At 31.3% G+C, this 17,361-nt stretch overlaps 1 protein-coding gene across 1 annotated transcript in view; it reads left to right on the top strand.

Moving 5' to 3' along the window:
• Positions 1 to 560: 560 nt before the first annotated feature.
• GNAT3 (G protein subunit alpha transducin 3) overlaps positions 561 to 17,361 on the top strand; it is a 77,431-nt gene continuing 60,630 nt past the window's right edge. The window contains exon 1 of the mRNA XM_052000711.1: positions 561 to 678. Within this exon, the coding sequence (XP_051856671.1) occupies positions 561 to 678 (118 nt within the window). The remainder of the gene's footprint in view (positions 679 to 17,361) is intronic.

The raw sequence follows: 17,361 nt of genomic DNA, 5'->3' as shown, positions 1-17,361 counted from the left end.
ATTTTACAAATGACAAAACCAAAGCCAAGAGAAGTTGTTGATTTGCCTAAAGTTATCCAAATAAGAAGTGGCAGAACTGCATTTAAGCTCAGCTCTTCTGATTTTAAATCCACTGCACTTTATAGTTTTCATTTTACTCTAGGAAAAAAGAAAAGAAAAGAAAAGAAAGAAGTGAATCACTTAAAGCAGGAAATACTTTTCCATCTCTAAAACTTTTTCCCATTTGAGGCTTACAGTCCAGATTCTACAGGCTCTCTTTTAGTGGATTTAAGTGCTCCTCTCCTCATCAACCTTGGCCCTTAAAGATGTTATTTCCCAGAGGCTCCCTGAAGTGCTATGTAATTTGAAAGCCTAATGATTTTCCTCTTCAGATTCCTGGATCAGGTGACAGACTGGAAAGCAACTCCTTAGTCAAAACAGAACCTATAGATAGAAGATTGGAGAGACAGTTTGGAATTTCTGCATAGCATTCTTTTTACACTATATATTTGGCCCATAGTTGTTCTCCTAGTTGTAATATTTTATTTTTAAAGAATAAACTGATTATCCAACAATTCAGCATGGGGAGTGGAATAAGTTCTGAGAGTAAGGAATCAGCCAAAAGATCAAAGGAACTTGAAAAAAAACTTCAGGAAGATGCAGAGCGAGATGCCCGAACCGTAAAGCTTCTCCTATTGGGTAATATTTTTTCTTGATTCATATTAAGGTTAATTTCTACATTTTAAACTCAATTTCAAAGTTAGCAACTTTTGAAAGTTTTATTAAAATATTGAGGCAGATCTTTAATATATATCACTCATTATTTGTGAAAAATTAATAAACATGTTTTATATATTTTATTTATGGAATCTTATTAAAATAAACTCAATATTATCTAGAAAGCTAAAATAGTAATATTAGAATTTCTTTAATTTTTTAATGTCCATTTAGGGTCTTTAGAAGGCAATTTTACTTTTTAACTTTTGAACAAATATCAATAGGCTATCAATAAACACAACATGGTTTATTCACAATGCAAAAGTTAAAATATCTATTTACTGAATAACATACTATCACAATTTTCATTTTGATAATGTTCCCCATTCACTTTATTCTCTATGTTAGGAGTTGAAAATTAAAGGAACAAACATTGCATTGTGGTTCCTGTGTGTATAGGTGTTTGTAATGTTCTATAATCCAAATGTTGATATTTAGACACAAAAATATATTTATTAAGACTATGTATTTCCTCAGAGAAAATTGAATTTTATTGGGAAAATATAGTGTTCCTTAACTATATACGGCCATATGATGATGATGATGATAGCATTTTTTAAATGCACTTTAAAGTTTGTAAAAACAGTATAAGAATGTTATACGACCATTTCAATCCATGCTGCTTTATAAGTAATAATATATTTCCTAATGTCAGTTTTTTTATTTAAAATGTTTTAAATTAAATTATATATATATATAAAACATATATATGTATAAAGTACGATTTAATGGAAGTTTAAACAGAAATCCTTGTAGAGAACTAGCCAAGAAGCATCAGATTCCTTTTAAACGCATCTAGTCATAGTTATTCTATGTTAATTATCTTATAGAGTAACGAAATCATTTTATTATTCTTCATTTATTATCCAGGCCTTTAAACAAAGAGTAAGTAAGAAAGATTTACTTCTATGACCCATATACCACTTAACTTTTTACCTGGAATCTTGGATTTTCACTTCAATAGTCACAAGTGACAAATGTTTGTTATTAAATATCTACAATGAAAAGGTTTCTAAAATTAGAATTGTGAAGTAAGAAGTAGAGTTAATTTATCTCTTCCCAATACATTTATTGAAAGAAGTGAGAAGGAGGGGAATGGCACTATGTGGTGAGATTTTAGGAAAGACAAATTTGAATTTTTATGTAAATTTAAGATTTGAGACTTCTAATGCTAAAAATGCTATATATGTATGTATATATGTATATATATATTTATACATTATATACATATGTATTTGCTGTTAGACAGTTGTCTGTGTATGTATAATTGTACCCATTTTTACCTCAACTATTGAGGTTGCTTGAAACTCACTTTAGGATGCACAGAATCTGGTTTGTAAAGTCACAGAAAACATTTTCTCTTTTTCTCAATGTTAATTCTTTGATTATGAGCATGATCACACTAGCTTGTATTCATTTTAAATCAGTTTTAATTAAGAGACTATTTTTGCAGTATTTATTATGAGTTTACTATGAAACTCCCTCTGGACTGATAGAAAGAAAGCTGCCCAAGAATAAGTAAAATCTGTGTTCAATTTTCTGTTTCATCACCAACGGACTATGTATCATTTACCCTATTGGGTAAAAAAAAAAACAAAAAACTAGCTTCTACTAAGTAAACTGTTAGGGAGTAGTAGAAGTGATACTTATCTGTGCTGATAAAAGACTTTCCTCAGGAGCTCACTATAGTAATAAAATTATAAATCTGGTTAAAGAATAAAAAAAAAGAGAGAGATTGTGCTAAAATCTCTAGAGACACAAAACTAAAATGACTCATTTACTTCCCTCAAGGACTGCATTTTATCTGAGTGGAAATATTAATGATAGTCCACACATTATATAATACTGATAGGATATGGTAGGAAAAAATGTGAGCTCCTGACAGAGTATTCTAGGAAAATCTAAGGAACAAGTAATTTAAAAATCTCACACACACACACACACACACACACACACACACACACACACACACGCCACTGAGAATAACCACGTAATCTCACACTTCTAATGTTCTCTGGGGTATTTTTAGAGCTAGTTCTACCTGCCTCAATTTTGACAACTGTGAAATGGAGATAATAATAGTCGCTACCTTACCTTATTATCACATTAAATAATATTTGAAAAGGGCTTAGCACAGTGTCTAGCACATACTAAGTGCTTAATAAATGTGTTTTTCCTTCCTTGTGTATTTTACTATGAACAAACAAAAATGTGCATAAAATTTAAATATTTTCTATTATTTTTATAGTTATGATTTTCTTCTCATCTATGAAAGATCTTATAAAACAGCAGAATACATCAGGACAAAATTGAATTCTTATAGAAAGTGGACAGATGAAAAGTCTGTAGAGCTAAATATTCTGTGTCTCTGTCTCTGCCTTTCTATCTCGATGTCTCTCTGTCTCTGTTGGTCTCTGTCTCTGTCTCTAGCTCTCTGTCTCTCTCTGTTTCTCTGTCTCGCTCCCTCCTATACCCGTGTTTATGTATATGTGTGTGTATGTATTTATATGTGGATAGAATACAGGGCTTGGATTCAGGAAGACCTGAGTTTGAATCCAGCTTCAGAAACAGCTGGGAAAATTGTGAATCTCTCTGGTTCTCAGTTTTCTCATCTATAAAATAATAGAATTGAATTCAGTTGCACTTAAGGTCCTGCATAGCTTAAACCCATGATCCTATCTAGCCATGCATATCTTAAAAACACCTGCTCAATTTTCTAAAACTCAAACTATTACTTGCTATGTGCAAAGTAATATTCCTGGTATTACGAAACAAACAAAAATATATCAGATGAATTCCTGCCTATTGAATCTAGTTCCTTTATTCTTTATTTATAGTGGCTATTCAACCTAGCACAATGGATTGTGATGGATTATGTTGCTCTCCTCAGGATCCAGTGTGGATTCTTTTTATCATGCTTCTGTAGCCAAGAACAAATTGACAAAGTATTCTAAGAAAGTTCTTAAGTGATGTCAAGTAGGGACAGAGAAAAATCTTTCTTTTATATACAGAAGTATTATAATCACTATTCTCCATGGTCCATCTATTCGGGGTATTTGTTGTTGTTGTTGGGGGCAAGGAGTAGACTAAGGCAGTAAGAGGAGGATGGCGGTAGGACACAAATATTACTCAAGATGATTCTTGTCAGGGATAATTAATGAGCACTGTTAGCACTGTGACCTACACCCTTTCTTTCAAGTTCCTAATTCTATCATGAAGAACTGTTGGTCAGATGTATTAACATAGAAACACATTATTCTTCCCCCTTTCTTCTATTCATAGCTACAAATCATATTAATTTTGTGAGAGAGTATTTTGGCTTGTATTATGTCTATATAAAGTCTTTGGACATTAAAAAATGTTCATACCCTAGTTCTTGCTTTTCCTTTTACTCTTCTTTCAATAGACCTGCCTCTATGCACCCAATGGTGATCCAGCTAGAATGATCTTTCTGTTCCTTGCTTGCAATACTTCATTTCCATTCCCTGTGTCTTTTCACTGTTTGGAATCTCTCCTCTCCCCACCACCTTGTAGTTTCCTTATCTTCTCTGGAGTCTCAGCTTCAATAGGAGGCTTTTCCTGGACCCATGTGCAATGGTGCTCTTTCTCTGAGATTAGGAATCTTCCATTTACTCTTATCAATGTACATACACTTATATATATATATGTCCATATGATATATATACATATGATGTGTATGTTATACAATCTGTGTAAATACTTTATTTACATACTTGTCCACACACACACACACACACACACACACACATATATGTGTGTGTGTGTATGCATATATATATGTATGTATAATATATATATATATATATATATATATATATACACACACACATACATATGCATTATCTATCATCTATCTATATTGTATAATCAATTACTATGGGAACTCCCTAAAGGTTTTAAAAAGCTACTTTTTATCTTTTATTTTTTGTGGGTTTTTTTTTATCTCCAATTCTTTTTAGTATAGTATCTAGTACATTAAATGGTCTTTTATCTAGGTAGTTATATATAGGCACGTCCAACATTTCACCTGTAATAGACATGTAGATATATCTTCAAAGGATATGTACCATTCAACAATATTGAACATCCTCTTCATGTTTGCCTTCAAAGAACCATCAAAAAGTTTCTCTTATAATCAAAAGATTATTTTGCATGCAGGTACCTGTTTTATTGCTCTTAAACAAGGAATATTGTATTATAAAACAGATGTTACTTTCTTCAGTAAAAGATAGGTTTCTAACAAATACTAAACATGAAATTTATATTTTGACAGCACATTATAATGGCCATTATATTTCTCTTATCATGTGGTTAAAAATCAATCTATAAAAATATAGATTTTTTATATATTGAGCAAAAATATTTGACCAATATACTCTATAAATTTTTGTTTTGCTCTTTTTATTCATTTTTATTTAATAATTTTATTTTCCCTAATTACATATAAAACAATTTTTAAATATTTGTTTTAAAAAGACATGCTGCAAAAGAAAATATAGATTCTCCTCCCAATAAAAATAATCTTTAAGAAAAATAAAGTAAAAGAAGTAAGCTTCAATCTATATTTAGACATACTCAGTTCTAGCATTTTTCATCACAAATCTTTTAGAGTATTCTTGACTCATTGTATTTCTGAGAATAGCAAAGTCATTCACAGTTGGTCATCCCATAGCATTGTTATTACTTTATACATAATACATTTCACTTTGCTTGAGTTCATGGAGGACTCTAGGTTTTCCTGAGAGCCTCATCCTACCCATCATTTCTTATAGAACAGTAATATTCCATCATAATCACATATCACAATATATTCAGCTACTCCCCAATTGATGGACTTCCCTCAATTTTCTATTCTTTGCCCTGAAAAGAGAACTACAATAAAAATTTTTGTACATATATGTCCTTTTCATTGTTTTGTTAATCTCTTTTGGGATTCATGCTTAATAGTGGTTTTGTTAAGTCAAAGGATACACATGATTTTTTAGCCCTTTCTGCATAGTTCATAGCTTTTCATCATTTATCAATTGGGTAATGACTCATTTTTATAAATTTGATGCAATTTCCTGTACATTTGAGAAAAGAGACCTTTTACAGAGAAATTTGCTTGAAAAATATACTTAATGTTAATTAAATGCACAAGTTGTTCTAAATATAGATTTTAAGGGTAGGTAATTGCCAAATTTAAAAGAATTGATGTATTTCCTCTTTTGATTGCTTGAAGCTTACATCTACTAACAAATTACTTATTGTTTATCTAAGGGTTCTTTGGATAAGTTTCACTGAATGTGTATGTTTTGCATAAGGCCCTTTTTTGCCTATCCTGCTTTGAATTTCATCCCTCCCTTACCCAACAAGCTAATTTTTAAAATAATATAGAATAATAATATTTTTAAAATAAAATAAAGCAGTTCAGGAAAACCAATTAATATATCAATTAAGTTTGATAGTGTATTCTATATTTCCAAGCAGCATCCCCTCTCTGTAAAAAAAAAAAAAAAAAAAAAAAGAAATTGAAATGCATTTTCTTACTTTGTCTGAGATTACCCTTATTATTATACGTCATTCTCTTTCTTACTGTCTCTGTCTGTCTCTGTCTCTGTCTGTCTGTCTGTCTATCTCTCTCTCCCTCTCTCTCTCTATCTCTCTCTCTTGGTATTTGTATCTATCTCTCTTTATCTCTGTTTCTCTCTTTCCCTCTCTTCCTCCTCTTCCTCTCTTTTATATTTCAATATACAAGGCTGTGCTCACTGAGCATATTGTTTTCTGGATTCTGCTTATTTTACTATGCACTATTTCATGTGTCTTCTTAGTACTGATTTTCAGTGGAAAACACAGGGCCCTCACCATTGGTATACTGTTTTTTTTTTTTTTAAATCTGTAACTATGAGGGTTTTTAATCCTGTTTTTGTCATCTTATAAAGCTAATATTGCCAAAATTATAAAGTAAAGGAAAATCCTTAGCATTTTGGAGTTATGTTACTTGATTTGATTATTTTAAATGTTTTGGAAAATATAGTCATGGTTCAGGGGATTATGTAAGAATTAAAGAATGTATGAAAAGATTAAACAATTGTTATCAATCCTTCATTATGTCTATCACCTGTGATTTCTATCAGTGTTGGTATTACCTTTGTTGAAATGGAGCACCATCCATCCATCTGTGTCAATTGCCATTAAAAGATGCTTTGAGAAGTTTGTCATTTTACAAATTCACCTGGTTGGTGATAGACTTCTCTATGCTTAGTTACTACTCCATGGATGATACATTGCAATTTATGATTGTTCCTATACCCTAATATGATAGGTCAATATAATGGGTCCTGCCTCAAGTTGAGGATCAACATTATTTCCTTTAAGAATCTAGTTTCAATTGCCTGCCATGAAAGACCTTGAAATAATGTTTTAATGCAAGATATGTTAAATATTATAGGCTTGTTGAATTATTCATAAAAGATAGAAATCATTAAATCCAATCTTTTCATCTTATAGATGAGGGAACAAAGACCTAAAGAGATTCCATAACTCACCTAAGATCACACAGGCAAAAATTGGCAGAGCTGAAATTAGAAAGCTTATCTTTTGACTCAGAATTCCATGCTTTTTCAAAATATCTGCCTCACAAATATATTACCAAATATATGTGTTACCACATTTTCAATTTTTGAAACAATTCATTGGCTAATCATCTATCTTGATATAATTATAAATATTCAGAAGAATATGAATATATGTGCCAGTGCCAAAGTATACATTTCCACTTGACAGGTGGGATTATGCTGAGAAGAACCTTCATAAACATAGTATATTTCATTGTCCATCTGTTACTGTGAAGTGTTGTAGGTCAGTACCTTTAGAGGATATAGGGACCTACGGTGAACCCCAATGACAAAGTAGCCCATGATTTTGCCCTCAAATACAGCTCGGAAGTATTCAGTTTTGCCTAGGCAACCTCTACATATCTGATTTATATATGTGAAGGATATAATTAAAAGCAAGAAAAGAACCATCTATATGTAATATAGCAGTACTATTTGAAATAGCAAAAATTTGTAAAAAACAAAAAACAAAAATAAAAAACTATGCTCAGTGATTCAAAAATTTATTGTACATAAATTGCTGTACTTTAAGGAAGAATAAATATTAAAAATTAAGAGAAATATGAGAAAATTTATAAAATATTATTGAAGGTGAACAAAGCAAAACCAAATTAACAATATACATAATTATGGCAATTATATTAGTGAAGATAATTTTCCCTGGTTTATAAAACTCATACAAAAATATTAGAGGATGAATTTAGGCCAGTGCCTGGCATGTAGAAAGTACTTGATAAATGTTGACTTTATGATTTTTACTTTGTTGTTTTTAAGGATTCAATAATAGTATTTGAGTTTTTGTATGAACTATCAGGAAAAAAAAATTACAGTGAAAAGAAGTCATATTTAATAGGAGAGACTTTCATTTTTGCTCTAAAAACCCAGAATGCATCAGATTAAATACTATTTTCCAGGGTTCTTTGCTGTACATAAAAAAAGGAACAGTCTCTCATATAGTACTCTTTCAAAAATATTGGAGACTCAACTTTGATCCAAAATTTAATTCCCATATTAAACTTTGTGACATGGAGGCTAAATTCCTGCAGGGGATAAAGAATGAGAGCAAGCATATGAAACTCCATGCAAAAAAAAATCACATAAATATGAGTTGTTGCTTATGAAAATTAATATAAATATGTTTCCAAATAGTTCAAGTGTCAAAAATGTAATTTGAAATCATTGCTAGATTTTATAGTAATTTGAGTTAAAATTTTTATGGTTTTAACCTTCCATAACTACCTTGAATCCATCTTAAAAGTAAAAGAAAAGAAAATTCCCTTCACCTCTAATGCAAAAGTTAAATGATTATAAATAAACAAATTAATCAATTTCAAGTTTGACAGCAATTAGTAGATTCAGTCATTTATTGAACAAATATTTATGTTGAACATCTTACATAGAGAGATGAAATGTCTTCTAACCTCAAAGTATTTTAAAATAAGGTATAGAGCTCAGTAGTTGGTAAGTGCTTAAAAATGTTAACTGATTAAAATCACATATTTTAATACAATTATCTCTACACCATATTTAGAAAATAATATTTTCAAATGTTAAAATAATTTAAATGAAATTTTATTTGCAAATGTACTAATGTATGATTATTTTAAGAATCATATTGTAAAATTATTCATTGTTTATTATGATAACTTCCATGGGATCAGGTCTATATGGAATTCTACACAAATGGAGTTCCATAAATAGTTATGGGGGCACATGAAAATGCAATTGGGAACATGGAAAATGGGAACTAGGCCCAGATAGCCTTAAATGGATTATGTTCTCAAATGGTTTAATGTTAATCCTGATTGCTAAATGCAGTATGTTTAAGAAATTGCTGGATCAAACAATGAAGGAAATGGAAAAGAAATGACTTCTCCTCCTCCTGACACTTACTCAAAGATGCATAGAAATGATCTTGATAATAAAAAACTAAAGAAAACAAAAACAAAAACTAACCCACCACATCTAGATATGAGAGTCTACCAATAATAAAAGCTGTATTTCATTTAATCCTCATGATAGCCAGATAATATAAACATGGCATTATTGCTCCCATTTTAGCAAAGAAAAACTCTCATTCATAAAGGTTAAGGGACTTGCCCAGGATTACATAGTTTTTAAATGTCAGAAGCCTAGATCTCATATTATACTAAGTTTAGCATGAATTTGACTCTATTGCCTTAATGCAACTAGAAATACTATCAAAATCTTTAGTTACTTTTGCCTGCTTTATTATCTAACAGGGAACATAGAATATTTGCAAGAGGTACTGTACTGGGAAAGAAAATAATGCCATAACTGTTAATACTCATCTTTGCCCTATTTTGAAATTTTCACTTAGAATCATTTATATATATATATATATATATATATATAATTGTTTTATTCTGCCTCTGATTATGGCAATTATTTATTATTTGGTAAAATAATCCTTGCAGTGCTAGGGAATACACATTCCTCAGGGGTAGAAGTAAGAAAAGTTTCCTCAGCTGTCTTCATGAAATTATCTACCTGGACGAAAATAGGAATCTTCTTTATGTTCCAAGGTTTTTGACTTAGCACAATGCCTGACACATAGTAGGTACTTAATAAATACTTGTTGGTTTAAATTTAATGGTACCCAATCTACAAGGTACAAGCAACCAGAAAGGGCAGCCCAGAGAATCAAAAGCTACTTTAATCTTTAACCCAGGTTCTACTATAATCTTTAGTCCTGGTTCTACTATTCCTACATACATTCCTTTTGATTTATACAGTCTGAGACAGCATTGCCTTGATTTATAGCTTCTTGGTGTGAAGAGGGAGAAAAACTTATGAAATTGAATTCAAATCAACAAATATTGACTAGACACCTACTATGAGCAAATTGCTGAACTAAGTTCTGAAAATATCAGCTAAAAATATTTGTTCCTGATCTCAAGGAACTTGTAGTTTAAGAAAGTAGATATAATACATATGCAAAGTTTAAAAAGTGAAAAGGCAAAATATGGATTCATACAAACTAAATGTCTTAAAATTTAAAGAACAGAAATTATTTTTAATTAGGGGGGGTTGGTCAGATAGAAAAATTCTTAGAGGAGGTGGTACCTGTTTTGGGTCTTGGAATTTGAAAAATTCATCAGCATGAAGAATGCCTTTTTTTCTTACTGCTCAGTAGTGGTAAGTTGAAAAAATATGTTTAGTTGTCTACAAAATATTAGGCATTGTACTGTGAAATTTATTTATTTTTTTTACTCTTTGAGTTGTAAACTATAATTTCTATGCTTTTTAATAATGTCTATAATTTCTGCACCAAAATGTATATTTAATGATATATTAGAATATATTTCATTCTAAGTTCTGTTTAAATTGCACTCTTTTAAAAAAAAATGAGATTGTCTTAGTAAATATGAGTTATATGGTTTTTCACACTTGTAAGGTATTTCAGGAATACTACTTGCACGTCAGTCTAGCTGCCATGAGGTTGCTTTTAAAATCACCTAAAAGGTTGATTTTCTGCCTCTAAATGTAGGTTTTTCCCAAGGATATGTCTTGATCCTTCACTTTTCATTCTGTTTTGTCTCTTGTTAATCTCATCACCTCCCATGGATTTAACTAGCCCCTCTTTGCAAGTGAGTGCCAAATTTATGCATTCAGTTCTAGTCTTTCTCTTAAGCTTTACTTTGAATCATTCACTGCCTATCAGACATGTCAAAGTAGATGTCCCACAGACATCTTAAACTCAACAGATTTAAAACAGAATCATTCTTCCTGAACCTTCCTCTTTTCCACTCTTACCTGTTTTTATTTTTCTTAACATCACCATTCTTGTAAGTAAATCTTGGAGATATACTTAGCTTCTCTCTATGACTCTCTTCATATTTCTAATCAGTTCACGAATCTTATCATTTCTACATTCACAAGGTATCTTGTATCTCACACCTTCTCTACTCCCATTCAGCTGTCATTTAAGTTCAGGCTCTCATTATTTTTTTACTTAGATAATTTCAACATCCTCCTATATTGTCTCCTACTTCAAGTCTCTCACTCCACCAATTCATCCTACACTCTGCTGCTAAAATAATTTTCCTTAAGGATATATTTAATAATATGGTTCCTACTCAAATTCCATTAGTTTACTGCTGCCTTTAGAATACTATACAAACTACTATGTTTAGGTTTTAAGGTTCTACAGAATTTAGTCCCAACCTATCTTTGCAGCCCATTAAAGATTACTCTCTTTCATCTAATCTATAATTCAGGTAAACTGATCTCCTTTTTCTTGACACAGAACACTCCATCCCCTGTGTTCATAACTTTGCACAGGGTGTCTTCTGAGCTTGGGATGTACTCCCTCCTTACTGCATCTCAGAATTCTTTTCTTTAAAAATGCAGTTCACTTTTGTCAATACTAATTAACCGAACATGATTTCTAGCTTAAAAAGTCATTTAAATCAGCTACTTGATTTTAGCTAACACATTTTGCTGCTGCCTACTTGTCTAAACTATTGTTTCATTGAAGAAGATATTTTTTGAGACCATGTTACCATGACACCAAGTATCTCCACTGACTTTCTTTTTTACTTTCTCTCATCTATATGATAACATCTATGTGAAAAATGAGAGAGGTATATTAGATAAATTTGAGGTTTCTTATGAGAATTTATGTTCTTTTCACTCACCTTTAGATCAAATTACAATTTTGATTTTCTAGTTTCATAATTTATAGAAATCGAACATCAACTGCACAATAATAATAACAAGATGGGTTTTTATGATAGAGAGAAAGATGGAATCATTAAAAGTGCTGCACAATTTCTCAAAAACAATTCAGCTCATTTACTTCCTTTTATTCAATATGGGACCCAGAACATTATTTATCTGAAGTCAGTGTTACCAAATCAACCATATACCATAATCTGAGCAATTTATATTTTATATTCCTCCTTTGCGCTCTCATCCTTATTTGGTTTGTTAGGCTATTATTTTTTCAGTGATTATTGGTTTCATTGAGGAATATTGTAAGATTCTAAAGCTTGATGCAATAAGTACAATGTTATCTGAAAGTAGGAACATAAGGAGAATCTCATTATCTATCTATTGAGGAACATTCCATTTCAATTTCTATGACAGTGGCAAAACATATTTGATTACAATATGTCCCTGATTTATGCTTTGGTTAATAAATTTGTAAATTAATATATCTACTTACAGCTACAAATTTTCTACTAATAGTGATTTAATAATTATAATGGAGATTTTTTTCTGATCCTAAGAGACATGAAAAGTATCTTGTTAACAACATGAAAGGCTCCTTGAAATATTCTGTCTCCAATATTCATCATCTTATTTGTTTGCTTTTTGGAATTTCAAAGGAGCACTTTTTAAAAATTGTCCTTTATTCTAGAATAACAAATGTTTCAGCCTTTTGCCAAATTCTGAGCAGTAGATTTCTTTTTAACAGAAATAGCCTTATTTAAACTTTTCTTTGTTTTAGAGCAAAATAAATACAGACAACAGCACAGAGAGCCAACTACTTGGAGAATTTCACAATATCCCATAGTGTAATGGCCTATTTGCAACACACAAATTTGCAAGTTCCAGATGCAAAACTAATTATTTACAAAGTTGCAATTATTTACAAAGGATGCCAGATGGCAGCATTAAATAGCTTTGCATAATGTCGAGTACTTTTTTTTAACCCAAACTGACAAAGGCATAATCATTTCTAAAACTAACATGATGGAATTCAGAGAACTGTTTTGCATAAATTTTGTTGTTTGTTTTCATTCATTTGCTTAAATTAATCGGTGCCACTTACACAATATTAGCTTAACAAAATGCATTCTGAGCTGAGGTGGAATCCATTGATTGTATTATAATATCATGCCTACTCTAATAGATCTTGTTAAGATTTGCCACATACAATTTTATGGCGTAATATACATGATTTCAATGAAAATGTTTAAATTCTTTTGTTCACCTCAAAGCCTGAATTAAGTTGTTTGTGATTTCTCACTCTATGGATTTACAATTACTTATTGTATATATAAACCATAAGCAAAACTGGAAATCAGCTTTCTGAGAAAATTAAGAGAAAGGAAGAGGTCTGGTAGAAAAAGAACTCAGGGAATATTATTGTTGCTGTTGTTCAGTTGCTTCAGTTATCCAGTTCTTTATGACTTCACTTGGGGTTTCCTTAGCAAAGAGATAGAAGTGGTTTGCCATTTCTTTCTCTTGTTTATTTTGCTGATGAGGAAATTGAGGCAAAGAGAATAGCCAAGGGTTACATAGCTGTAACTGTCTGAAGCCATATTTAAACTCAGGAAGAGGAATTTTACTGTCTCGAGGCCCGACATTCCATCCTCTACATCAATAAAAATGAATCTAGCCTCAAGGGAATATAACATAGGGAATAATATGAATATATTCATATACTTTAATGAACTTTTGATGCACATCAAAACAGGCAATTCTTACAATGTTATAAATTCTAACTTATCTATGCCTGTCCATACTGGGCTACTCTTCCTAGGTCCAACCAAAACCACCAACTATAATGAGAGACTTCCTCAAGTTCTCTTGATGTGAAAAGACCAATAAAACTTTGATAATCAGTCACCTTCCCTCTTCTGAAATGTTAAGGTCATGCAATTGTGTGGTTCAGAAATGGTGAGGGATCATCATTTTAATAAAAAAAGCTGGAGAGATCTCTAGAAGCAAAGCAAAGTTTATTATACGTTCTCGCAAGAAGGGCGACCCACCCATCGAACAGACAATGGAAGGGAGGTAGCCCCATCAGGGACAGGTCAACACTTTTAATCCCTCACGCAAATACCCCCTCCCACCACTGACCCTCATCCTTATTGGCTGAGGATCTTACATTCTAAACGTGGGAACTACCCAAGAAATTGAACTTGACCAATAAGTACATAGTTGCCCATATTTGACTGAAATAGGGAGACACTGATATCATGGGAGGATAGCAGGAAGGGGACTTACCGTAGGTATGGCCTTGACTCAATCTTCAAAGTCCTTCAGGCCTACTCAAACTCTGAAGTAGATGAAGCCTTACTCGATTTTCTCAACTGTCTTGAAAGATCTCACCTCATCCCATTCACAATCAATCACATTAAAAAATTCCAATAGAACTGCTAATAATACTTGGCATTTATTTAATAATTTGCCATTTATTCATTATTTTCATATACATTAACTCATGTGATTTTCATGACATTCCTGTAAATTAAGGATGACCTTGAAGAACAAACTAGCTTTTGTCACTGGTCACTGTTTAGATTTGATCTTATAATTCCAAAAGCTTATTTCATGTCTTCTAAATATTGATATTCTATATAATATATGTATAAGTGTAAACATGTATGTATAAATGTCTTTAATTCAATTTGTTAATGAATGCCATTTGAAAATAAATTTTAGTAGGTTCTACCAAGCTAGATAGTTTTGAATATGGATTTAGTATGCAATTGTGTCTATTATCCTAGGACCATCTGTTGTAAGTTCAGAAGGCTTCTTCAAGGTCAGTAGTTTTGTAGCCAGGATACAGTTGAATTTATTAGGTGAAAGTAGTTTATAAAATTGTGTTTTAGTGAATAAAAATGATACAATCTGCATTATAGAAAATGTTCCCAAACTAATTTGTAACGCGTGGCCAAGAATCACAGCTCATTTATATAGACCAGGACAATTTACTTTTTAAAGGCTTTTCATCCACATTTATTTATTTGTATGTTGTGTTTTATGTAGTACCTTAACTCAGTCTTTGCTTTGGAAATATAAAAATTTGGGTTTGTGTCTAGGTGTTTGAAGATGAAGAAACCTCTTAGCTTTCTCCAGATTTAATAGATCACCAATCTTTAGATTTAGTCATTCAGTGAATAAAGTTCAGGTCCCGAGTCAGGAAGCCTGAGTTCAAATCTAATTTTAGACACTAGCTAAGTGACTCTGGGAAAATCATTTACCTTTTTCTCTCACTTTCCTCATTTTGAAAATGAAATAGAGAAGGAAATGACAAATTACTCCACCATCTTTATCAAAAAAACAAATCTCTCCCCACACACACACAAAAAAAAAGGGATCATGAAGAATCACATAATAGAGCTGACTGAATAACAAAAACAAAAACATCTATCATTTTGCACTGAGATTAGAGACTGATGTGGTGTACCTTGCATTTGCATATTACATATCCTACATATACTGCTTATATATAAGAAAGTCATTTTATGCCTTTAAATTTTCCCTCAAAAATGAAACTTTCGACTAGGTAATCCCAAAGGTATATTTGAATTCTAGATCTTTATGATCTTTAATCTAGTTCACATAATTATTGGTGTGTTAAGTTCTTTAAAATAACCTACATATATTATGTGAATATTCATGGCATTTTATTCTTTTTATTACATATAAATACTATATGTATAATGGCTCTATATGTTTATACATATATATATATATATATATATATATATATAAATTTACATGTCACTAAACACTTTATGATATATTCTCATTTTAACCTGAAAAATCAATTTCTATTCATCAGCAACCATGACATAATTTTGATTACCTTAAGATTAAAAAAGAATCTAATAGTTACATATGGACAACACATGGCAACAGAGAAATTACTAAGATCAAAGGGAGAGATATTCTTTCTCAATATTGTCATCTTTTGTACTATTCTAATTCTCTTTCTTTTGGTCTCATCTCTCTCATCCTCCTTTCTTTTTTTGTTTCTCTCCTTTCCAAATATGTATGGAACACATTATATGAAGAATAATAAAAGTATATTTAGGCAGTGTCTCCATTGACAAAAGAAATAGATTATATTAATAATTAGGATGACTGTTAACTAAAGAATATGACTGGCTTAGGCCTAGAATGACTATTTTAGCCTTTTGCTTTTATCAAACTCACAGTATGATTGTTTAATTCCTTCCTACACTTTGCTCTTTTGGACACAGTATATGTTAACATGTTACGGAATGAAAGATAAAAATATTCAAATCAGATTTCCCTTGTGTGACATAAAAAACAATCCCACACTTTATTTTCATCAGATCAAAATAGTGTTAGTCTACCAAACTGAATGATTACCAACTTTGTCAATAATAGCTCCTCAAGAGGATCTAAACATATCTGGCCATTTTTGCTCTCAAATTCATTTGTTTCAGCTTTAGACTTATAGGGGATGTGATAAAAATCATTTCACCCTGGAAATTGGTTTATCTCTCTCTGCTTTTGTGGCATTTATTTGATTTTTTACCTAAAGGGAAAAATGCTTCCCCCTCCCCCATTTGTTTGATTTGAAATCTATACTTCAAAGAGAGATAGGAATACTGATCACTTATTGATTTGCCTGGCTTAGTCATGTAAATAGATCATCTTTCACCATTCATTAGGGAACAAATTTAGGATTTGTTTACAAATAGGGCATAGTGCCATGCATGGCTAAATCCTCAGAGAAGGGATCCAAAAGAACAGGAAAGCTCCATCTGTCTGCCCTAAATCAACCTGCATACTCACATCAGTTGCTTACTTTTGCTTTGTATTTTTATTGTTGTTGTTCAGTCATTTCAGTTGTGCTCAATTCTTTGGATTCCCATTTGGGATTTTCTTGGCAAGGATACTAGAGGAGTTTGCCATTTTCTTCTGTGGTTCACTTTACAGATGAAGAAACTTACACAAACAGGTTTAAGTTAGCTGCTTAAAGTCACATAGTTAGTATGTGCTAAGGCTGGATTTGAACTTTGAAGCATGACTCTTCCTGACTAAAGGCCTGGCACCTTTTTAACTGTGCCACCTAGTGTGGAACTTGGACAACTTCAATTCACAAAAGTGCTAACTCTATGACCACTAATATTTTATTCAAATTCAAATTAGGTGTCATGTCCTTGAAATTTTAAATAATTTCCCATATCTTTTTAAAGCAATTTCATCTTCAAATTTATTACATTACTTTCACTGGTTCTCTTAGCATATTGCA

Source organism: Antechinus flavipes, chromosome 5 (assembly GCF_016432865.1).
Source record: "Antechinus flavipes isolate AdamAnt ecotype Samford, QLD, Australia chromosome 5, AdamAnt_v2, whole genome shotgun sequence".
NCBI lineage: Eukaryota > Metazoa > Chordata > Mammalia > Dasyuromorphia > Dasyuridae > Antechinus > Antechinus flavipes.
This window is presented reverse-complemented; position numbering and strand designations above follow the sequence as displayed.